General features: G+C 39.1%; 1 protein-coding gene across 1 annotated transcript in view; it reads left to right on the plus strand.

Annotated features, from left to right (window-relative positions):
• The first annotated feature begins 16918 nt into the window (after positions 1–16918).
• LOC121912801 (gamma-aminobutyric acid type B receptor subunit 1-like) overlaps positions 16919–25660 on the plus strand; it is a 151144-nt gene continuing 142402 nt past the window's right edge. Inside the window, exons 1-2 of the mRNA XM_042435244.1 lie at positions 16919–16944; positions 17328–17488. Coding sequence (XP_042291178.1) covers positions 16923–16944; positions 17328–17488 — 183 coding nt within the window. The 5' untranslated portion in view covers positions 16919–16922. The remainder of the gene's footprint in view (positions 16945–17327; positions 17489–25660) is intronic.

Below are 25660 nucleotides of genomic sequence, written 5' to 3' on the forward strand. Positions count from 1 at the left end.
TCTGTTGCTGTAAAGCACTTTGAGCTGCATTTTTTTGTATGAAAGGTGCTATACAAATAAAGTTATTATTATTATTATTATTATTATTATTATTATTATTATTATTATTATTATTATTTTCTGAAGAAAATGTGTGTGAGAGCTGGAAGCTTTTAGCTGCTGCATCTCCCAGCTGCCACTGCACCCAGCTGCTCCTACTGTTGCTGTGAGCTGCTGGCTGTGAATGATGAAAGATTGAATACACTGGAAGCTGAAAGCTGAGAGAAATTGCTGGAGCAATGCTGAAAAAAACCAGCTGATATCAACTGAAATGCATTGCTTTGAGAATTTGGAAGCTGAATGTAAAACTGGAGCTGGGAGCTGAAACATGTTGCTGAAACAGCTGAAAGGCAAATGATATACTGCCAAACCTGGAAGAAGAAATAAAATGCCTCAAAACTATGAAAGAAGAAATTCTTTGTATTGATATCAGATCTAAAACTCATTAGCCCTCTATTAAGACACAGTACTTTCTAGGGATTTTATTTTGAAACAACCGCCTCATCTCAAGTTTCCTGTACCAATTCAATTTCTGTCTGGGGATTTTATTTTGGAAAAACAGCCTCATCCTGAGTTCTCTGTAAAGATACAGTTACTGTCTGGGGATTTTATTTTGAAAAACTAGGCCCATTCTTAGTTTCCTGTTAACATACAGTGACAGTTGGGTCTTTTATTTTGAAAAGAAAGCATCATCCTGAGCTTCCTGTTAAGATACAATTACTCTATGGGGCTTTTATTTTGAAAAAACACTCATCTGGAGTTCCCTATGAAGATACAGTAACTGTCTGGGGCTTTTATGTTGAAGAACTAGGTCCATTCCTAGGTTCTTGTAACATACCATGTGGGGCTTTTATTTTGAAAAACTAGGTCCTTACCTAGTTTCCTGTTAATATACAGTGACAGTTGGGAGCCTTTGTTTAAAAAACAACCTTCATCCCGAGCTTCCTGATACAGTTACAGTTCTATAGGTCTTTTATTTTTAAAAACTAGGTCCATCTCTAGTTTCCTGTTAACTTACAGTGAACATTGGGGGCTTTTATTTTGAAAATCCGGGCTCATACTGACTTTCCTTTTGTGATAAGGTTACCATATTGGGTTTTTATTTCAAAAATCAGAAATGACACTTTGTGCATGTGTGTGTTTGTGTGCGTGAGAGAGAGAGAGAGAGAGAGAGAGAGAGAGAGAGAGAGAGAGAGAGAGAGAGAGAGAGAGAGTAAAAATCTCCACAAAGATAGGAAAAAACCAGTTAGTGTGTGTGTGTTTCAGTATGTATGTCACACACACAGACACACATATATGAATTTATGTATGTATGTTTGTGCAGTGTGTATTACGTATGTACAGTATGTATGTATGTATGTATTTATCCTCATGTGACAACTCTGCAGTAGGGAGGCAGTACCACCAAACATGATACATACGTATGTTTGTATGTATGTAAGTATGTATGTATGTATGTATGCATGCATGTATGTTGTTTATGTATGTACAGTATGTATGTCTTTACTCCCATTTACTTCCATTGTAAAAATTTGTTGTAAAAAGCTTAATATCTTAAAAAGTATAAAAGTTATAAATAAAATGAATGATAGAAGTATTGTCCTGATAAAGCTGAAGATTTTGATATTGGAGTGGTTTCTGTAGCTGAAACAAAGTAGTTAGCAATCTAAAAAAGGAATGGAAGAAATAATAATAATAATAATAATAATAATAATAATAATAATAATAATAATAATAATAATAGCAAAGATAATATAGTGTGAGCTCTCACACAATAATAATAAAGAGCGATGGTAATGCACAAACGGAGAGACCACAAGCACAATCAAAGAAGGAGAAACTACAAGCAGACTGTGGAGGATGCGGGTATAAACATGAGCCAAGAAAGTGTCCTGCATATGGCCAGACTTATAACTCTTGTCACAGGAAGAACCACTATGCAAAAATGTAGACAGACAGAACTATAAACAGACAGAGAAACAACAGAAAATACAAAGAAAACGTGACACAAGAAGCGATGATGACATGTTTATAGGAACAATTTAACTGAAAGAAACAGAAATGTGTCATGTTATGCAACTGGACAAAATGGATGTGTCGGTGGGTTTTTTTGGGCAAAAAGAGAAGCCGCTAGGGCAGAGTACCATTAAATGCCAATACAAGGACAAAGAGTATGAGCTGGACTTTCACTAACTAAGACCACGCAATATGTTTGTTTTTAAGAAGCAGTTTATTGGGATCAACAAGAAGATTCAGGAAAGAATAGGATGAGGGTTGATTGCGATGGAATGTTTGGGGTTGAGGAGAAGGGGAAAAAGGGTCGGTAACTGGGGAAGATCAATGGGAGCCGGAGATTGGTTGAGGTTAACGTCTCAATGAGCAAATTTGAGTTCAAACCCAGAGAACTGAGATGAATGGGAGAGGAAATGGTTAGATACGCCTATAGATGCGCGCAGGTAAATGGCTTAGAGAGGCACAGGTGATTTGGATTAATGAGGCACAAGTGTTTGAATTAGTGAGCGGGGTCTGGTCTTGTTCCTGAACTTAGTTATAATAACTTCATTTCAAGTAATAAAGCAGGGCAGATAGAAGATACCAGGGCAATACTTGGAAGTGAGCCTAGTAGTGAACTTGGGATGTTTAAGAGGATGTATAGAGTGAAAGAAAAAACAGAGACAGCATTTTGAGTGAATATGAGGATTTATTCACAGGACTGGGCTCCATCAGTGATTCATTCACCCAGAAAGGTCCCTGTGGCCCTAAAAAAAGACATAGAGAAGGAACAAAAATGGATGGAAAGCCTAGGTGTCATAGAAAAACAGACAGAAACCACAGAATGGGTCAGCAGCATGGTGACTATAGTAAAGCCAAAAAAGGTCAGGATCAAGATCAGGATATGCCTTGATCCACAGGACTTAAAGCAATGAAAAGATAGCACTATTGTCTGAAAACAGTGGAAGAAGTTGTTGCAGAGATGCTGAAATCAAAGGTGTTATCAGTTGTGTATACAAACCAAGGCTAATGGCATATCCAGTGAGATGAGGAGAGCTCCAGACTATATAACTTACCATGAGGCAGGTACAAGTTTAAGGGGCTTCTTTTTAGGATTTCATCAGCACCAGATGTGTTTCAGAGCTGCCTGTCCCAGCATCTGGAAGGACTGGAAGGAGTTGTGAATGTGACAGATGACATTCTTGTATGGGGTGAAGACAGAAAGTCACATGACAACAGGTTGAGGAAGCTGGTAGAGGTGAGGAAGCTGTCTGAGAAGCATAAACTTGCAACTAAACAGAACCAAAATGAATGTTTATCAAACTCTGGGCCAGTGGGTAATGTGGTTGGGCCAGTGCCACCCAGGCCCATTTGTGCCTGGTGCTGTTATGTCTCAAGATGAATAAACTGATGTATTAATAAATAATAATTTATAAATCATCCTATATTGTAACTGTTTAATTTAACACCATTTCTGCTGCTGAAATGGCATGATTTAAAAGGTTTGCAGGAAAGAATGCTGCATCCAGTATCTCCCACAATGGCCTTACCTATCCACAGATATTAAAGGGATAGCTACCTCAGTATAAACATATGACAAAATCTCTGAAAATGTTCTATTATCTTATGGTATATATTGCCTATCCCTATCGAGCAGTATTGACTTAACTACTGTATAACTTCAACTACCAATCAATGTAAACTCAGCCACTGATCAGTGTAAAGTCAACTGCTCACTACTGTAAACTTATGACCTGATACACTTAGCTACTGACAAGGGTAGACCTGGCTATGGATCTGTATTAACTAAGCTACTACTTGGTGTAAATGCAACTAATGAGTTATACAAATCCACTTCGTTATTGAACAGGGTCAACCAGGCTACCCAGAATCTATTTTAAACCATTATTTCCGATTCCTTCTGCACTGCAGTTATTCTTACTGCTAACGGTACTGATGGCCTAGGAAGGGTATGAACAGACATGTGCTACCTCTATGACACATGGGCTTCTATTTTGGTGTCAGCAGTTTGGTATCTTGGTGACTCACCACGCGCCACAATGGGCGGATGGGCGAAGTAGAGGGAATGGCAATGCCAATCCAGCTGTGTCTTGCAATCTAGGTGCCAATAATGAGTGTGTCTTGTGCCATCCACCACCCGCTTCCCACCTCCCACCTCCCACCACCCATCTCCCACATAATGTTTTGGTCACTTTATTTGATGAACACACACTCATATAAACCTCTCTGAAACCACACAAACCTATTTATTCATCTTGTGCTCATCTTTCCACTACGACTGTGCAGAGGGCCCAATATTTGTATTTGTGTCTGTAATTGTTGAGGCAGCAAAAATATTTGTATTTGTATTCAAATAAAAGTGGTGACTGTTTTTGTTTTTATTACGCTTTTAATTTTAGAAAATTAAAGTATTACAATAAGTGTACATGGACAAACTACCTTGCGGAGGAGGTCCCCACACCAGGTTTCAACTGGAGTCTTCCAGATAATAGACGACTGCGCTGACTACTGAGCTAAATCTTTACACATTGCCTCATTGCAGACAGACCTCTACCTATTTATACACCCATAACACAGAGATAGCACACCATGTAATGTGTAGAGAAGAACTTCAAAGGCGATTATTGCTTTGCACTTTTCATTTATTGCCTATTTTTCACAACCTAACTTTCTGGAAAGGAGAAGGGGAGCAACAGGTTATGGAAATGTCCCTTGGGAGCACTTTACATGTGTGAGTAGCTTGGCTTTATCTCTGGGGAACACCCCGAACTCCAGGAATGATGTCCAAATTAGGATATGTGCGTCATGTAGCAGGTGGATGTGACTCCCCTCATTGAGACCTGCTGATAGACGTAACAGCGGAGCAGAGGAGAGAGATTGAGATAGCGATGTAACCGACCTGCGCGGTGCTATCTGACATGATTTTTTTCCTCCCAAAAACAAATAAATTTAAAAATAATTGATAATAATTAAAAACCCAACAACACTATTTTTGCTTTGCCGAATAACGTATTTGTATTTGGGCATACCCCTACTTTCCACATTCATTGTACACTCTGAAACTAGCATCAGTTACTGACCAGTGTGAAAACCCAGCTATTGACCAGTGAAACCTCAGCTACTGACCAGTGAAAACTCTACTTACCAGCGAAAACCCAGCTAGTGACCAGTGAAACCTCAGCTACTGACCAGTGAAAACCCAGATACTGACCAGTGAAACCTCAGCTACTGACCAGTGAAACCTCAGCTACTAACCACCGAAGCCTCAGCTACTGACCAGTGAACACTACTGACCAGTGAAAACCCAGATACTGACTTGTGAACACCCAGCTACTGACCAGTGAAACCTCAGTTGCTGACCCGTGAACACCCAGCTACTGACCAGTGAAACCTCAGTTACTGACTAGTGAACACCCAGCTACTGACCAGGGAAACCCAAGCTACTGACCAGTGAAACCTCAGCTACTAACCAGTGAAGCCTCAGCCACTGACCAGTGAACAGCAGCACCATGCTCTTGCTGTTAGCACTGTTCTCCCAGCAGCTTTCATTTTGATTTTTGAGCTGTCATCACCATGGCTGACATTCATCTCTAGAGCGCTGCAGAAAGCTGCATGCCAATGTAGTTTCATGCAGCCAACCCTGACGGGACTCAGTCTGACAGACAGCAGGGAGAGATTGTTCCTCTGTGCATGAAATACAAACAGTGAGAGCCAGCCTAGTTTGCATTGTAATTTTATCAGATTAACCTCATTCAAATCAGCAAATCTGTTGGGTTGGAGCAGAAATGAATCAATGTGCTTGACTGACTAATGGGTGGAAGAGGGTAGACAGGCACTGAATATTTTTCATATGGTGACATGTAAGTTATAGGAGTAGGGATAGAGTAGTTTGGTTGTCCCTGTCTTCAAAATGACTGGTTCAGGTTATCAACACACTCCTTGATCAGAAAAACCTGGTGAAGTTTTTCTGCTGTCCCTCTTGGCAGGATGATATTGTTTGTCAGTGACTTCCCAAATTACCAATATAATCGCTATATAACATGTTTGACTGCTTTAAACTAACTAATTCACCACATATAGGATGTTAACTTCAAACAATGTCCTCCAAAATGTTGGGACTGTAAAAAAATGTTTGCCAACTTCGTGGTTAGATTTGAAGGCAACTAAAATGACCCAGTTTTGGGAAAAGACCATGGCCATGTTGAAAAGAAACAATAATAAACAATAACAGCAATAACTCTGGGTAAGAGACTAGAATAGAATATTACTACAATATTATAATGTAATTTAATATGACATATTATAATATATTGTATTCCAATATAAAATGTTGAATTTAATCCCATGCTATTTTGGACTCAGTTTCGCTCTGGTCATAGTCTTGGTCTTTGAACCTGGTCTTGACTTGGTCTGTGATGTATTTGAGCTGGAATTATAAGGTAGTGGTGACTGCTGCCCTGCATACACACTGTGCATGTTACATAGATTAAAATGCAGCTTTATGCAGTTGCACTGGAAAGAATGTGGAACACAAAAGCAGCATAAGTAATGGCAACATGTCACATGTGATATTGTTTGGAAGCTACCCTGCAGGGCTTTAGTGCCTGGGCAAATATAGAAATGTAAAAGTTGGTTAGAGAGGAGAGAGAGAAGAAATTGTGACAGCGAGGAGAAGATAGAGGAAGAAGCAAAACAAAGAATGGAATAACAGACAGAGGCAAAGAAGATGAGCCACCATAACAGCTCTTTTTTTGAGTTTGATCCAGTGTTCTACTTTATAAAATCAGGCCTTTTCTCTTTATTTTTAATCTACACATTGCTCAAGATGCCATTAGAGTTCCATTTTCAGAGCAGGAAGATTCATGCAAGTGATCATTATTTGTTAGTTTTACATTAATCAGTAGGTAAAACAGTAGGCTAAACATGTTGATTAATATATAAACAAGGCTGAATTACCATCTAGGCAAAGTGAGCAACAGCCCTTGGGCCCCAGGCCTGCAGGTTGTCTGTGTGGCATTGACTTTGTTGTAATTTGATAAATTGAAAATTAATAATGAAAAAGTAATTTGGTGATACCACAAAAGAACAATTAAAAAATAAAAATGTTAAGGACCCTAAGATGGCTTCTGCATTTTTACACAGTCTTGCAACTCTGTCTCCTAGAAATTCAATTAATAACATAACTTGAACCTAGATTTTGCTCACTGCCAATATAATTTTCACTCAAGGAGGTGATTTTGTGTTATATTGGTCAGGAGTCTTAGGGAGTTGGTCTAGGTGGATGATGGATGGATGTAGCACAGGACTTTGACACTAGAGACTGGGTTTTCATTGTGAGGTGTACGTGTGATAAGGTTTAGTCAACAAAAGCACTTTAGTTAAAGGATAAGGCTGGAAATTTTCTATATTTTTCTTATTGTTAACAAATCTCATGGCAGAGCCAAACCATCAATGAACTGATCTACTAACAAGTATTGTGTGTGCCTGATATCTTATTCGTCTGTGCTGTAGACCTTTGTTGTTGTCCAAAAGCTATTAAAAACACATCAGTGAGCCACACTGTTTTACTGGATGATATGTTCCTTTGCCACAAAGAGTTTGGGTATGATAGCTTGTTTAGAAACAGCTCCAAAGGCTAATAACAGTGATCACATTTTCAGTCTCCAGAGAGTAGTTCTGTGTAAGGCTGAAGCCACTGAGCATATAATGGAGTTCTGTTTACAGAGCTTCATCAGTTTGTTGTGCTACATATTGTGATGGCCCCTGTCATTTTGGGGTTTACTGCTTATCCACCTGTTTTGTTCTGCCATACAGGTGGCTCATTACCCCAACTGGGAGCACCTGGCTGCGGTGTTCCCAGGGGATAAAGCCTGGCTGCAGCTAGCAGGCTGTGTCATTCTTCTCTGACTGCTTACGGCTGCTGCTGTGTGGAGCTGTAGTTTTGTTATATTCTACTTACAAACATTCACGCACACATCTTACACCCATGCACACCATACACCACTAACACTACTGATATCCACACCCCACACTTTAGTTATATTTAGTTCTTTAATTTGGCTTTAATTTGGTAAATAAACTTCTCAATCAATCAATCAATCAATTTTTATTTACATAGCGCCAAATCACAACAAAAGTCATCTCAGGGCACTTTTCACATAGAGCAGGTCAAGACTGTACTCTTTAATTTACAGAGACCCAACAATTCCCCCATGAGCAAGCACTTGGCAACAGCGGTAAAGAAAAACTCCTCTTTAACGGGTAGAAACCTCAAGCAGAACCCGGCTCTCGGTAGGCGGCCATCTGCTTTGACGGGTTGGGTTGAGAGAGAGAAAGAAAGAGTATCATTATCGACGTCCACATGAATATTAAAATCACCTACTATAATTACTCTGTACTAAGGACTAAGTTTGATAAAAAAAAAAAACTCTGAGAATTCAGATAGGAATTCAGAGTATGGGCCAGGAGGACGGTACACTATAACAAATAGAACTGGCTGTTAAGTTTTCCAGGTTCGTTGAGAGAGACTAAGAAAAAGGCTTTTGAATGAGTTATAATTAAGATTAGGTCTAGGGTTGATAATTAGGCTTTAGTTGAAAATGGCTGCAACTCCACCTCCTCGGCCAGTGTCTCAAGGAATATGAGTATTAATGTGACTGAGGGGAGGGGATTCATTTAGGCTAACATATTCCTCATGACATGATATAAAAGGCATTAATGCATGACATCACAACTTTCTCCCATTATCACTATTACAGATATAAACACCCTGCGGAACACACACAAATAAATCATACTAAAATAAAAAAGGCACACCAGCTCCACCCCAATTCCATCTGCATTTTCTTATTATACAAGGCTTTCAAATGAGTTATAATTAAATTTAGGTCTAGGGTTGATGATTAGGCTTGAGTTGAAAATGGCTGCAACTCCACCTCCTCGGCCAGTGCCTTGAGGAATGTGAGTATTAACATGACTGGGGGGAGTGGATTCATTTAGGCTGATATATTCTTCATGACACAGCCAGGTTTCAGTAAGACAAAATAAATCAATATGATGATCTGAGATTAAATCGTTTACTAATACAGCTTTAGATGACAGAGATCTAATGTTCAAGAGTCCACATTTAATTATCTTATTTAGATAAATTATGGAGTCCAACATTGTTTTTGCAAATGTACACACCGACTCAACATTAATTTTGGTGACATCCGATTGGCGTAATCAGGAGTCGTTGCCGCCAACATGGATGACAATCGTACAATATTTGCGTTTATTCTTAGCCAGCAGTTTTAAATTTGACTCAATGTCACCCACTCTGGCCCCAGGAATACATTTAACTATGGCTGCTGGTGTCGCTAACTTCACGTTTCTGACGATGGAGCTGCCAATAATCAGAGTTTGTTTCTCAGCAGGTGTGTTACTGAGGGGAGAGAACCTGTTTGAAATGCGAACTGGTTGGTGGTGAACCGTGGGCTTCTGCTTAGGGCTATGCTTCCTTCGGACAGTCACCCAGCCACCCTGGCTTCCCGGCTGCTTGGGAACTACCGGGGGAGTAGGAGCTACACTAGGTCGGCCCACACCGGATACTGGGGGCTGGCTAACTACATTAGCTACTGATTGTTTTTCCATGGTGCGAAGCCGCGCTTCCAATTCACTGAGCCTTGCCTCCAGCACTGCAAATTAACTACACTTATTACACGTACCACCATCACTAAAGGAGGCAGAGGAATAACTAAACATTTGACACACCGAGCAAGAGAGAGCAGGAGAACGAGAGGGAGAGAGAGAAGCCATCGCTAACTGCTTAGTTTAAGTTAGCTGCTAATGCTAGCTGCAGAGCTAAAATAACTAACAACTGTGCGATTGGCGAGAAAAGTTGCTAAGAGAAAAGCACTGAGAGTGCTTGTGTAGAACTAGCAAAAGTTTAAATATACAGCAGGTATTAATCCACAGTAATGTGATATATAGCAAAATCAACTGAGTTGAGAGCAGCAACAACGCTATCAGTAAACACAGTCGGCAACTGGAAATGACACAATACGCTTACCGTAGCACGTCAGCACGTCAGTCACAGATCAACTTTCCTGCTTCATCGATACATCAGATTGATTACTATCTTCTTTGGTTAAAAGTTTCATGGTGTGTCTCCCTTTTTTGTGGCCACTTGAGCCAAGTCATAACAACATCACAACCTTTTGACTTTGTACTACATTGTACATTCAGAGATTTGTTGACAATGAAGGAATTTGTGCCCTTGACGAACTTTCAGATTTTATGGGGGAGTTATTATTGTGCACAACTCCAACATGAAATTATTCATTCAGCGACATAACTCATATTAGAGTAGGTATAATAACAGGGAAATAGTCCTCCTTGTTGGATACACAAGAGAGGTCAATTAGAATTATTAACGTTATGATTTTATATGGTATAGGTCTTTTAAGGTTAAGTGACTGAGATGCAACCACAAAAAACACAACCAAGTCCACTTTAGTTACATATTTATTACTAATACTACAGCTGTAATTACTAAACACTACAATATATAACAAGACAGGGAAACAGGGAAACAAGAGGGAGAGGGAAACTGGAACATAAACTGGCTAGCGAATGATTCGAATGCATGATGCAGTTATCTATTGTGTAGTTGGTATGAGAGACTTGATAAACGGATGAGATGACTGTTACCTGAGAAGCAGCGAATCAAATCCATGACACAACAGCTTAGTTCTGCATTGCCAAATGAACTTGGAAGCACCAGGGTTTAAGCAAGTTGATGAATGTTCTGCAGGAATACTTGCTCGCTCCCTGGGGTGGCTTCTCACAGAGAATGGAGTTCGATGTGTTGAGGTGGGAAGCTGGAGTCTGGATTTTTTAATGAGTAAGTTGGACAGTCCAGATTTGAAAAGTTCCCAACCAAAAAGATTTTCTGGTTTATGCTCTCCTAGGCTTGATCCTCAAGTCATGACTCTAGACTTTTGCGGTTTCACCTCCTATTGTTGTGAATCACATCTTCAGACTTGCAAAATGCAAGCTATCAATCGGCATGGCAGAAAGCAAGAAGACAAAGATAAAAGCAAGGAAAGTTTCAGTCAGAGTCAGTCCCCTCCTGTCAACAGAGAGGCGAGTGAAACTCCTGAATGTGGTTATTCTTTTAATCAAAGTATTTACAATTTAACAATTGTGTAATTCCTAATTTTGCATTTTTGATAGAAGCTTTAGCATTCTGTGATTGAAACATGCAGAATGGCACTAAACAAGATTTTAGTGTTATCAAGGATGATGGAATTGCCTCTTTTTTTTTTACTTAAACTCTGGTGCTTCCATAATTTCTAACTTCACACCTTAGTGTGAATCGATAGTAGAGTGTGTTCTTGTAGCTTGAAGCATCAAAGGTGGTTTGGGTCAGTGGTCTGGTCTAGTTACCATGCAGGAGATGGCGGGTTCCTTATCTGATCCTTTTGGTTTTCAGGATGTTGTTTAGAAGGTCTGGACAGGGAGGAGTTTGGAACTCTCACTTTTGTGTTATTGGCCAACATTCCTGGGGAGTTGAAGAAAGAGCTGGTCTGTTGCTTGAGGCTTGTACTGTCTGCGTTTGAAACATGCAGAGACTTTACCCCACCACAATAAGAAAAGAATAACAGAAAATCACCAGCCATATTCTTGAAGGTTTGGGAATGATGGTGGTTAAATATTTTTCAAATGGATATGTTCAAATGGAACATATCCATTTGAAAAATGGATATTGTGCTTTAGTTATTACGAGCAGATATATAGGAAAAAATTAATGAAATGTGAACATTTTGCAGATGTGTTTAGTATGAATATTTTGCAACTTGACAGTAATCAGCAGGACAACATCATTTGTCTGTGCTTTCTAAAACAGTTACAAATCACTGTTAAAAATAATGCTTTATGATGTGACAGCTCTAGCTTCAAGGTCTGGTTAGGTTTAGGGAAAGATCATGGTTTGGGTTAAAATGACCACTTTGTTAAGATTAGAGAAACATGTGGTGTGGGTTAAAGTTACTACTTCCTTAAAGTTAGGCCACCTTTGTCCCTTGGTACAACAATAACCACGAGGTTAAGGTTAGGGGATGATCATAGTAACAGTTTTTAAAAAATTGTCCTGACTCACAGTTGGAAATTTGACACTCACGGTTGGAAACAGAAAAGGGACAGCGGCCTCCTCTTTCAAAGTCCACTGTTGGGTAACACACACTATCAATATGAATGTAATTCCAAGGGAGCAAAAAAATTGGCAGCATTATGTTTCTTGCACAACATATTTGCAGAGACCCTGTCTTATAAAGGGACCTACTGTAGTGTCAAAATCTAAATTTAAAACCTTAAAGTTGTAGATGATATTATGCTTACATTGTGCATATCCTTCAACATGTAATCTTTTATCAAACTGTCACAAAATGACACTCAGCAAACCTGGGGCTGAGTTGAATTCCAGCAAAGAAATGCTGTATAGATTCAGATGTTCTGGGCTAAATGGGTTGAGGTAACATGTGTGGAGGGGCTGAATGGGAGCCCATAACTCAGTTTTTCCCAACAGCTTCCTAACCGGTTGATTTGGCCCTGTATATGACCATGGTCCCATCTTTAGCAAAGCATGCTTTGTACAGTTTATAGCACATAATTGACCTTGACTCATACATCACTGACTAAGAACATTGAACAGTATTAGAAGAGTGAACTATCCTAAGCTTTTTAATTGTATTTATTAAACACCAGCGGCTCTGCTTCTACCCACTCCATCGTGAGTGTTTCATTTTGCTAAGTTAGCCTATTATTTATAAAGCCAGGGACTCACTTATCAGCTCTGCTCAAAATGTTATTACAATTTATTGCAAAACTCCAAAAAATAACAAAAAAACCCCAACTCCCAACAGATCAGGAGGCATAATAGGGGTGCATGTTCTCCTCAGTGTCATGTCCATGGAAACTAGTTTAACAAGTTGTGAGTGCAGAACTGTCTGCTCTGAAGTCACAGTAAATGACAACACAGTTTGTTGATAGAAATGAGCTGGTGAGCTGGAGCTGGGGGATGTGGGAGGCACAGATACACGCCTCTGTCCTCTAGCAGCATGGATAATCCCAGAGAGATGGCAAAACAGATAGGAGGAGGCACAGAGAGATACATATCAACCCACCCGAGAAAATGAGAGCCAGTCAGGTAGAGAGCTGTGCCTGGAAACAGAAATGGGATGGAGCAGAGAGAGATAGACATCATGCTGCAACACCAGGCTGAAGGAAAGAACAGCCGCAGGTCTGTGGCTGCTGGAAATGGGAAAAAAGAATGAGGCAAATAATGAGAATGAAGAGGGAAGGATCGGTGTCAGCCCATTGCTCCGCTGGTACATTATTAAAGATACACTCAGCAAACACACACACACACCCAGACAAAATGGAAGGCATCACCACCATCATGAAGAGACAGTAATGAAGAAATGTGTAAATGTAGGAGGATGTGGGGGAGAGGCAGAGCATGATTCATTATGGCTCAATAAGATTTCTGAAATGTGGTTAGCTAAATGAAAACAGTGTATGGGCTCATGAAGAAGACGACCGGAGATAAAGGAGCTGAATGGATGAAAATAAACAAAAAGGACAGTTTTGCAGCATAATAATACATGATTGGAAAAATTACCCAAACTGTTTAATAACCTTTGCATTTGAGAAATACAATCCATCAGCATTTTAATATAACATACATATTCATGTAAATATATTAATAGGATATATCATAATATTAATAAATATATTAAACACTGTAAGGCTGATGAAAATAATTAGAGCATGTAAAAAAAGAAACTATATGAATGTTTTGAAAAATGCATCAGTTTTTGAGCATGACAGTTCATCCTTGACCTTGGGAGCAGTAAGTGAATTGAATAGTAGTTTGACAAAATAGTAATAATACTAATAGTCTTACTAATAAATGAATAGTAATACTACTAATACTAACATTACTCATTTCTTCTTCCACTGTCAACTGAGCAAACTCCCTCTATTGAAGAAGATTGTGAAATGCAGTTGAAAGCTCTGGAAAAAGCTAGTTTGTGGACCTTACAATCATAATAACAGTTTTTTATTCTTGAGCATTAGAGCCTGACAATGCAGGATTTTTTAGGCAAACAATGTGTTGATATTTGAGGTTATTGAAAAATCTAAGGGTCTATGGGTTGATATTAATTTTTAACAAGCATATTTGATTTAAATGATCCCTTTAATGTGGTTACTAAAGGACTGTAATAAAACTATGTAGTGAATGGGACATTTACAGTGTAAAAATGAACTTGTCCATGCTCTGTGGAAGACAAATGTAATGGAGACACTGTTTCTAAATTACCTCAAACATATCTTTGACATATCTTAACATTGCTTCTGATTTAGTGGCCGGCATATATGCTCATACTGATATACAATAGTGCTTTGTGGTATAGGCACTCAGGTAGTCAACTAGGAGGCCAATATGTGGGGGATGCTCGGAAAAGGAAAAAAAAACCCATGAGACTCTGAATGACAGTTGGCCTATCACTGCAGATACACTGTATCTGTGAGAGGCTGAAACCAGCTGCTGGTTGGAGTGTAGATGAACAAGGCTGGATTACCAACTAGGTGGACAACTGGCCACAGATTTGCAAGGACCCTAAAGGCCCCAGGTTTACTATGTACAAGCAATTAGTGTGTGGAAACTTGATTAATTGGTCATTGTTAATAGATTTGTTGTGGAATAGCACCACTGAAACACCATATAATAGTGGCTTCAGGCGGTTCCAGTTTTGAGAGGGTTGGGGGGGTGGGGGTGGGATGTGGGGTTTTGGGGGGCTGTGTCAAATCTGGTTTTATATTATTTCATTTAATATGATTATATTTACATTGTGCAGTACATTATTCCTAACGCATAAACATTTTCCAGAGTAACAGTACTGGTTGGTTTTTGGGGCTCTTGTAGAGAAGCTGCCATGTGCACTGTTCTTTAAGCACGCTTATGCATTTTATTTCTTATGAATTAAACTTTTTAATCATGGGAGGAAGATTAGATTGGTTACACTGCTAGTAGACAAGATGAACAACTGTGTTAGAATATATCTGGTTCTTTGATTTTAAAAAAAGTTCAAGGTAAGAGACTGTGTACATAAGAATTTTGATGCAGAAGTTAACTACGACTCCCAATGTGTAGCCTATTTCAGTAAGAAACAGCCAATCACTGAGCGTAAAATTCATTCATGTATGCCACTAACAGCGAGCAGAAGCTAAAGATATTACAATGTTGATTTTACAATCTACAGACTGAATCAGTTGTCTTTTACTTTCTGGGTCACTTTTGAGTGAATTCAACAATTATCGCGCCACATTTTGTTTACAACGTTAGCGACAACGCGTCTTGAATTCATTACACTATGATTCACACCCCTGGCTTCTTCTCCATAGCAACGGTGGCCAAGGCTCATGGGTATTGTAGTGTTCTTAGCCGTCCGTAAAAATCATGAAAAAAAACGACATTTCTCAGAAACAAAGTGTAAATAATGTGCACTGGTGATCAGAATGTAAAGCTGTGGGATCGTTACATTATCTGGGAGAGTCCTGAGTTTCTATGTTCAGTAACATTGAGTAGATCGTTTAAAGAAATATTTGAAATGGGAATATAGAATGGGGAAATACACTTCCAGAACCACCATCCCCTCACACTTCACAACCGAGACAGTGGTAACCAAGGGGCCCACAGTTTATTTCTACCCTGGGCCCCATAACGTGTTAATCTCGTTCTGATTGGATGTGTGCGTGTGTTTTCACTGGAAAATTCTAGCACCCAACAATGATCTTGATGAATGTTTTCCATGCTTATGAGAATACAAATGGCCCTAATATAAAAAGTGGAAGAAGGAAGGACACAGGAGTAAGAACCTTTACATGCTTAAGTGCGCGTGGACAGACTGAAGACCAAAAATCCACACGGTGAAGTTTTACTTTAACGGGTAATGAACATGTCCTGCAGGCTGGCGGTGGGGCGGAGGATACAAAGACAGAGGGAGGGCAGGGGGAGAGGCTTGTTGTGGAGGAGCGGGTGCAGGGGAGGGTGGGGGGAGGAAAGATAAATGAGCAGGGCTGTGTTAAGGGATTGCAAATTCAAAGTGGTTTGTGAAACGGAGAGACTGAACATCCCTCCTCCTCCTCCTCCTCCTCCTCCTCCTCTCTCACATGCTGCTGCTGCAGTCAGCCTCAATCTAACGCACAGAGCTACGAGCCGCACACTGCTCCAATCATTTTTTCTCTCTTTCTCCTCCTGAGGGCTCACCGCATTCCTGCAACACCGAGGACACTTTCTCATCTTGAGATCGACCTTTCTTCTCTTTCTTTTCTTCTTCTTCTCCATTAGGCTCCACTGGATTATTGAGAACACAGAATTCTCGTGTATTGCGATGCTCTCATACAGCATGTGATGTGGCTTGTAATGAGCCTTTCGACAAGAGAGCCGTGGGTATGTAGGCGGATAGATGAGGAATGGCAGATAGATGACGCGGGTATACGGAAAAAATAAAGCTCTCTGCGTGATTCTTCGTCAACGCAGTGTGGATTTTTGTTCATATTTCGTAAGGAGGAAAGGGACGCGGTGTCATCTGTGTGAAACAGGCTTCGCGAGTTTAGTTTCAGCACCTTGGACAGCAGAGCGAGCTTAATCTCGACTTCATATCCCAGTTCATTTAGCTCCAGCCTGTTCTCATTTTAATCAACTGTCTCTATTCATCTTCGAACTTCTTCTCTGCATTTTACTGAATTCCTGAAACGAGTTGCATGGGGATCGTTTTCCGCGCATGCAGCGCAGGTTAGAAGACCTCTGACGGTCAAGGTTTATGGAGTTCTATTCAACACATGGTATTCTAGATAACAGTAATTTCCATAATCCTGAATTAGTTAAAGCTGAATAAGATTAATTCTGTTTATTGCCATTGTTTATCAGCTGTTAGATGTTATTTCTGCTCCAATGAAACCGTTATCACTCAAGTAGCCTAAATTGGTATTCTCAATGTGCTCCCATCTCTGAGGAAAACTCTACTTGTGCCGCTCATGGGAATTCATCCCTCTTGACCCACGCACAGTGCACCCTGCAGACTCAAAGCTGAACATTACTGGAGGAATAACGTGACTTATTTGAGTACCTCTGAGCCTCCAGCACCCACCAGCCATGGCTGCGCTCCTCAGCTACTTTATGACCCTTACCCTTACTGTCCTCCTGTCCTGCTCCTGCCCGGCTCTAGGCAAGAAAAAGCTCTACATCGGCGCCCTCTTCCCCATGAGCGGTGGCTGGCCTGGGGGCCAAGCCTGCCTCCCCGCCGCTCAGATGGCCCTGGACCTGGTGAATAAGAGGACTGACATACTACCAGACTACGAGCTGGAGCTGATACACTACGACAGTATGGTGAGTAACTCAGTACCTCAGTTTGGTGAAACTCATTGTTTCATTAACAATATAGACTCAGTCTTTCCCATCCTTCACTACAGTGCATGTGAATCAGAATCAGAGTTGGTTTTATTTGTCACGAGTTGTACATGCTGTAACTCAACAACACAAAAGGTTGAGACGAGATTTCCTGTTGATTATGCATCACCATTTCAAGTGTTTTCTAACCCATGTTCTGTTTCACAATTACTGTGTCTGTATGGGTCGAAAGCGCATGGCCAAATAGGTAATACCAAAATTAGGAATTTATGATTTATAACTATAATTTATTAATCATTAGTAACAACTTATAAACCTTTTATAAAAAGTAGAAAGTACTGGTGAAAAAGCTAATTGTTAGGCTGTTCTGGAAATGGTTGTCTTAAACCTTGAATGAGGTGAGAGCATAGCATTGCATCTCTTAATTAACTTTTCATTATTTATAACTGTGGAGTCCATGCAGCAGACTGTTTCACTGTGGTTGTTTTATTTATATTGCTACACAGTGATTACATTTTCCACATCCTGTCAGGCCATCATTAGGATAATTGGCAGTCCTCTCTCCTCTGTGTATTGTATGTTTTAAAATGCAGCATTCGGGTCATAAAATGGGTCGCAGCCCACAGAGAAATGACTAACTACTGTATAGTGGCACAACAACTGCATCTGTGTGTGTTTGCATAAGAGCAGGAGCTGTAAAATCAGCTCACATTCATACAATACCACCCCCTCTGTTAATGGCTCCCCTGTCTGCTCAGTTTCTAAACTTTACTGCTTATCTGTTTCTGTTTCTGTCTAAGCTCTACCTTAGCTAGGGCAGGGAATGATTTGGTTGAGGAAACATAATTAGAAAAAGAAAAGTATGGAGGTCAAGATGATAGGTAAGACAAAAGTGAACTAAACTTGTGATCAGCATTTCAGTTTCTACCTGTTGGACCAAGTCAATGTGACATTGGGTTGCTTCATTCTTTTCTGTGAGAAGTAAAAGCAGACTGTCTAGTCTGCGTTGACCTACTGCATGTTACTTAGTAATATAACTGTGTTTTTTGGTGTGTGTGTTTATACAGGCAAACACAGATGACTATAGACATGTAGAGAACTGAACAGCTGTTTGAACCTTTTGAATACTTTGCCAAATATGTTTTGGAGGAATAATGACTGCTGCCTGAAAGAGAACAGAATTACTGTCTTTGCAATAAACTCTATAGACTGGGCCCAGAATCCGTTGATATTGTAATAAAGTGAGTGCATATGTCATTTGTTGGTCCAAAAAAGTGGATTTAGTGTTAAGTTACTCTTTAGAAGTAAGTTACACTTAATCCAAAGCTTTGTGTTTTGTATTACCATGAAAATGTTGGTAACCCTTCCTTTTACAGTCCCCTAATTAGTATTTGCCTGGTAAATATATGGTATGGTATATGTTTGGGTAAATACCACTGGTAAATAAGTAGGTAAATACAGAGAAACTGCCACTGAAATACTGAGAAAAAAACCTCCACTATTACCCATTAACTCCGTTGTTTTTACGGAAAAAAACTGGCAGCTGTGGTTGCTAGAACAATTCCGTAAAAAATACAGTAAAAATGTAAACAACTTTACAGAACAACATGTAAATTTTACAGTTTAAAACTGTTTCAATTTAAAATAGAATTATATTTAAAACCAGTAAATCCAACAGCCCTTTTCTGCTAAATTAGCACGACCATGCTGCTATTAAACCAGTTCTTTCAGTAACATTTACATGCAGTTTTCGCTTATCATACACTGAATCCCATTCAATTTTACTAATAATTACCAAAGAAACAACATAGTTTAACTGTAAAATCCTCATTATAAGACTGTCATTTAACTGAATTTTCCTGCAAATTTTACTTAAAAGTTGTTTATAAAGTAGTGTCTTTGCAGTATTAATGACAAGAGTTTTACATAAAAGCATTATCTAAAAACTGAATTTTCTGTAAAATTTCTTCATTACAACCACAAAGGCGTATAATCCTGACTCAATCTCAACTGTCAAACTGTCTAAAAGTAATTTTCATCACCTGCTACAATTATTGCTCAGTGAAAAATAGAAACTGTTTTGCTACTTTACATGCATATTGGGCACTTCTATCTTAGACTTTTTGATTTAAAATGCACTGGCTTCTTACAGATGTTTGACTTTTACCAGAAATGTGAAAAGTGTAATCCAGTGTACACAGATTAAGCATTTAAAATTTGAAAAGCAGAGCTAGATATACCTGTGTGTTATTTTAAAGATGAAAAAAATCCAATAACTTGCATTTCCAAAAGTTTATTCACCTTAAAGCAGTGAAAAATAACAGCCTTTCTTAACATACTTATTTGTAATATGTGCTTTACAAACATAACAATGGAGCTCCTGTGACAGATTAGTGATCATCTTATTGGAATTGAATGAAGAAAGATGGAGGGAAACAAATAAAGACGAGAGAAAGACAAGGCAAGAAAGAAAAAAAATATAGGACCATTATAGGACCATTACAGGGTTAGGGACCATTATGGGGCTATTTTTTTTATTTTTTGAGTTTTCTGTAAAATTTAATCATTACAATTTAAAGGCATAAAATTCCATTCTATGACTCTTATCTAATATCACTCTCAAATATAAACTGTAAAACTGTCTAAAACTAATCACCTGTTAGGATTATTCCTCAGTGGAAAAAATAGGAACTGTTCCTCTACATTACAGGTATACTTTTAGATGATTTAATTTAAACTGCACTGCCCTCTTGCATTGCATTTGAGAAGCAAAGCTAGTAATACCTTAAGAGTTACTGTACTGAAAGATAAAAAAAATCCTATAATAACTTGTATTTCCAAAAGCTAACCTCAGACCAGTAAACAATAACATATGTCCATTCTCAATGAATGTACTCACAGTAAGTACTTACCAACAGTAAAATAGAGAGCATGTGCAGATTAGTGGGGCGGCTGTGGCTCAGGAGGTAGAGCGGGTCGTCCACTAATCCTAAAATCGGCCGTTCGATTCCCGGCTTCTCCAGTCCACATGCCGATGTGTCCTTGGGCAAGACACTTAACCCCAAATTGCTCCTGATGGCTGTGCCATCAGTGTATGAATGTGTGGGACCTTGCATGGTAGCCCCTGTACCCATTCAGCGAATGAATGTGTGTGAATGGGTGAATGTGATTCGTAGTGTAAAAAGCGCTTTGAGTGGTCGGAAGACTAGAAAGGCGCTATACAAGTACAGGCCATTTACCATTCATTTAGTGCTAATCTTACTGGAACTGAAAGAGGAAAGATGGAGGGAAAGAAACAAAGATTAGAAGAAAAAAGAATGAAAGAAAGAAAGAAAAGAAAGAAAAGACTTTCCTCCTGAAAATGTCTTAAGGACAATTAAGGGCTTATTTTTTATGAATAAATGTAAGAATTTTAACATCCTTTGGATTACTGTATTACTGTACTGATTTCCTCATTATGAAAAATAGAACAAATGGACCAATATCCTCAAACAAGCCCTTCAAATTGAGGTACAGGCATGCAGATGATAAAATAAACAGCAATAAAACTCAGTAACAATTGCATACAAACTCCTTATCAATTTTGTCTGAAACTTTCACTTGCTTCTTTAACATTTTAAGAACTGAGCAGATAATGAGCTGAAACACACCTTCAAACTGCTTCACTCTCTAGTCAAGCAATTTTCATTTCTTTTTCTTAATGCAATACTTCAAGTACGGTTGTACATCGTAGGATAAGACACCCTCAAATATGTCATGGCCTAAACAAGGTGAAAGACCAGGCTGGCAAACATGAAAAGATTTCAGAGCATTGAAAATGGAGTTTACCTTTATGCCTTTGATGTCTTGACTGTCTTGAATTAGGAGATCACCAACAGCAGAATCATAACTTTCAGGTGTGTGCTGTGGACCACATACATTTGGATCATCACTCTCAAACTTACTCCGCGTGATTCCACAGTACCTACAAAATTAATGAGAATGACTAAAATTTTCAGTAAACCCACCAATGCCATGTGAACCCAAATTATCACCAGCAATACAATACAGAGCCCCTTTTACAGTTTCACCACTTCACAGTGAACGTGTTTTTACAACCAGTTGCTGCACATGACACAGGTCACCCCTCCTCTATATGCTCATTCAAGTGGGATATAAGTTCTTTCACTGTGTGAACACAGCGAAATTGCACACTTGGCATTTGGCGCTATATAAATAAAATTGAACTGAATTGAAAACTTAAGATCTGTAACAACAGAGCTAGCAGTAGCAGAGGGTGCAGGCAAATTGTGAACACAATAGAAATGAGCTTTAAAAGCTGCATAAGTATAAAATGGGTGCTTGCAGTTGACGCCAACACATTTAAAAAAACAACGGGGTTCACTCCTGTGAACTCTAAAATGCAGCACATAACCCCTCAACGTATCTAGTGTTTTGCTGCAAAAATGGCGGGTAATCATTTTTGCAAGCTAACAACCTTGCCTATTTTTCAAAAGTTTTTTACCCTCTTCGGGCGTCGCTGAAAAAAACACCGCTCCACAACAGCATGGAAACAAACTGAAAATTAATGAGTTCAGCGTTTAGCACGAAACCCACCAGACTAATTAACCCTGTCAGTCGGTGTTAATTCTGCAAAGTGTACCTTCAGTCACAAACAGAAGCTAATATTTTTCGGTTAACAAACGGTCATGGTATGTATTTCAAGTTTGAAGAAAATGAAACGTTAGCATACCTGTGCCCATGATGCCACCACTTAAACAAATGTTCACTGCAATTACCTGTACTTAGCAATGCCAAGCACATTTTATTTTGTTTGTGAACATGAATAGAAATAAAAAGGTTTCACAGAACAAGTAACACTCAAATGTTTTGAAATCCATTGGCTATTAGCAACACATACTCGTTAGTTCTTTTATCAGGAGGATATAAAAATAATTGATATGTAATGCAATTTTTTGAAGAACCCTTTCCCCTAGCCTACTGCTATATTGTTAAATATAGGCCTACTCAATTCTACAAATTTCTAAAGTGTAATACGGTTTCTTTCAGTCTAAAAAAAATCTACCTGACAAAAAATTATTTTAACACTAACATGTTGTAATTTTAAGTGTATTATATTGATTTTTATATTACAGGTTTTCTGTGTTTAAACTACAGTAATCTGTAAATTCTACCCAGAAATATGATTTCAACATATTCTTACTTTAAAAATAACAGTTATGCTTGGTTAAGTATTTCACAAAATATAACTGTGAATTAACCACTGCTTCATTATCTTTCTATTTAAACTTTTTTTTATATTGTGATTTTTACAGCACTTCACTGTTAATTTCACAGACATTTTTTTACAGTGTATACATCAATTCAACTTACAATTATAATGATCCAAGGTTTATGTTGGTATTGTAACAGCCCAAGTTTAATTATGTACTATCTAGAAATCAAGATAGTATTTTCCAATAAATAACTTTTTCATATATAGTTATTGTTCATGCAGTATATAAAGGGTTTATTATATACTTACCTAGTAACAACCTCCGCAGGAACAGTTTTCCTCTAGTGTCATGGTACATCTTCTTAAGTACTGTATAGGTTCCTGTAGATGTTTTTACAATTTTTTTTTATAATTTACTTACATTTTACAGTAAGTACTTTTTACAGTAAGTAAAGCATTGCAATTTACAGAGTAACTAAACTGAAACTATACTGTAGAAGAAGAAAAGAAATAAATTCATATTAATAATTGTATTTACCTTTAATTATTAATAATTATCTTTGATAATTGAACTATTCAACCCTTTAGTTGCTCTAAAGACTGTGGCCAGTACCCCACTCTTCAGACCAAAGGGGGAAATGCTGGGCCTCATGTACCATGTGCATGAGACAAAGGCCCTGTTTACACCTGGCATTAACATGCACCTTGGGTGATCCGATCACAAGTGGACAGCTCTAAGTACGTCTGTTCACACCTGGCATTAACATACGTCTCCACATGCATCTTGAGTGACCACTTGTGATTGGATCTCACTTCCCCGCTCTATATGCAAATAAACACGTACATCATTTCTGTTTGCGAGGACCAAATTCATTGTTGTTATTTAACCAGTGGGAGGACCGGGGGTCTTTGTACCCTCTGCCCAAAGCTGTGTTCAACTTGTTTGATAACAGGATAAACAAATATACAATGCATTGTGTGCCCCCTCACAAAAATCAAATGTCTGTGTTGATTTGCTCTAGCGCCGCATCTGAACATATATATGACAAATATAGAGTTATATGCAGCAATCTCCCTGCAGCTGCGTCTCTCCACTGAGAGACACTGTGCGCATTTACGCACGAGGCACAGCAGCCTAACTTCATTGATTATTTAAATCTCCGACACGCTGACAGGATCAGTCAGGATCTAATGTTAATTAAGGTTGTGTGTTCTTCTACATATCCAATATGTTATGCTGTTACACATACACAGTCCAGGTTCATACTGTCTGGAGTAAAGCAGCTATCCTCCTGATAAATCTTGAGCTCCATTATGTCGAGCAGCAAGCCACAAGACTAATAAGTGTAGTTCCTTTAATTCTCATGAAAAACAGAAAAACAAAATAATGCATTTCTTTATCCTGTTATCAAACAAGTTGAACACAGGAGGCAGCAATTCAATTCCCCTGCCTAGTCTCCCGGAAAATAGAGGACGTCAGTGGAGTAGGCGGTCCTTCAGGGCCAAAGGCAGGCCCCCACACACTCATAAAGCCTGATAACAAAGAAAGGTGCCAAGTCAAACAAAGGGACTCAAAACGGACTTCAACTCCCATTGTGCCCTGCAAATCATACCTAGGTGTGAAATCTCTAGAGTCAAACTCTTGGCTCCCATTGGACGAGATCCGCTCGAAATGCATGGGGGTTTTCCCCCTCCGGCCATGATGTCACCAAGAGTATAAACACAGGAGGCACTTCTCAAAGTGCATTTCCAGCTGTTCACATGGCTAATATAAGGAAGTAACTACGTATGTACGTGACTGTAACTAGGCCATACAATTTCAGTCTTGCTGGACGAGTAGAAATTTCTCTGTGTTCAGCTGAGCACGTTACTGGATCCAAAGAAGACCACTGTGCTGCCCAGCACTCTCACCCTTTCCTGCAGAAGTGAAGAAGAAGGATAACCCCACTTTTCTTCAACTGAGTCGACTCTGCTTTCTCCCCCGCAATGTCACCGAGGATCAGCTGCTGTGAACCTGCCAACCTGCCAAGGATGGCCCCATCATTACGGATGGACTGAAACACACCCTTCCTTAAGTGACACAAGTAAGAGGTTTAAGTCTGAGCAGAGATAGGTTATTAAAGTGTGTGTATTTTCAGCCTCAATGCTGTTTGTTGTGAAGTTAATGGACCATGAGTCCAGTTGTTGCTGCTGAAGATACTGTGAAGTATTGTTGCTGTTTGTTGCTTGTTTGGTTGTGTTTATCATGCTCGATTTGTGTTTGTCCAACTGCTTGGACCGTTTTGTGTTAGCTTGCCATCGTGTGTGAGACTGTGGGTTGCATTTTATTTGTTGAAATCAGACTGCGGCCGACGAATAAGTACGTTTGCACTAGGGGTGTGCCCAAATACAAATATGTTATTCGGCAAAGCACAAATAGTGTTTTGTTGTTTGTTTGTTTTTTTTACAAATATTTGTTTCATACAAATATTTTAAAAATTATTTGTTTTCAGGAAGAAAAAAACACCCATGTCAACTACCAGTGCACAGGTTGGTTACATCACTATCTCAGTATCTCTCCTCTGCTCCACTGTTATGTCTATCAGCAGGTCCCAACAAGGAGTCACATCCACCTGCTACATGATGCACCTTTCCTAATTTGGACATCACACCCAGAGTTGGGGGTGTTCCCCAGAGATAAAGCTGAGCTACTGACACACACGAAGTGACTCTCCATAACCTGTTGTTCCCCTTCTCCTTTCCACAAAGTTAGGTTGTAAAAAATAGGCAATAAATGAAAAGAGCAAAGCAATAATCGCCTTTGAAGTTCTTCCCTACACGTTACACGCTGTTCTGTCTCTTTGTTATGGGTGTATAAATAGGAAGAGGTCTGTCTGCAATGAGATGATAAGTAACGTTTTAGCTCAGTAGTCAGCGCAGTTGTCTATGACCTAGGA

The sequence above is a fragment of the Thunnus maccoyii genome, chromosome 15, assembly GCF_910596095.1.
Source record: "Thunnus maccoyii chromosome 15, fThuMac1.1, whole genome shotgun sequence".
NCBI lineage: Eukaryota > Metazoa > Chordata > Actinopteri > Scombriformes > Scombridae > Thunnus > Thunnus maccoyii.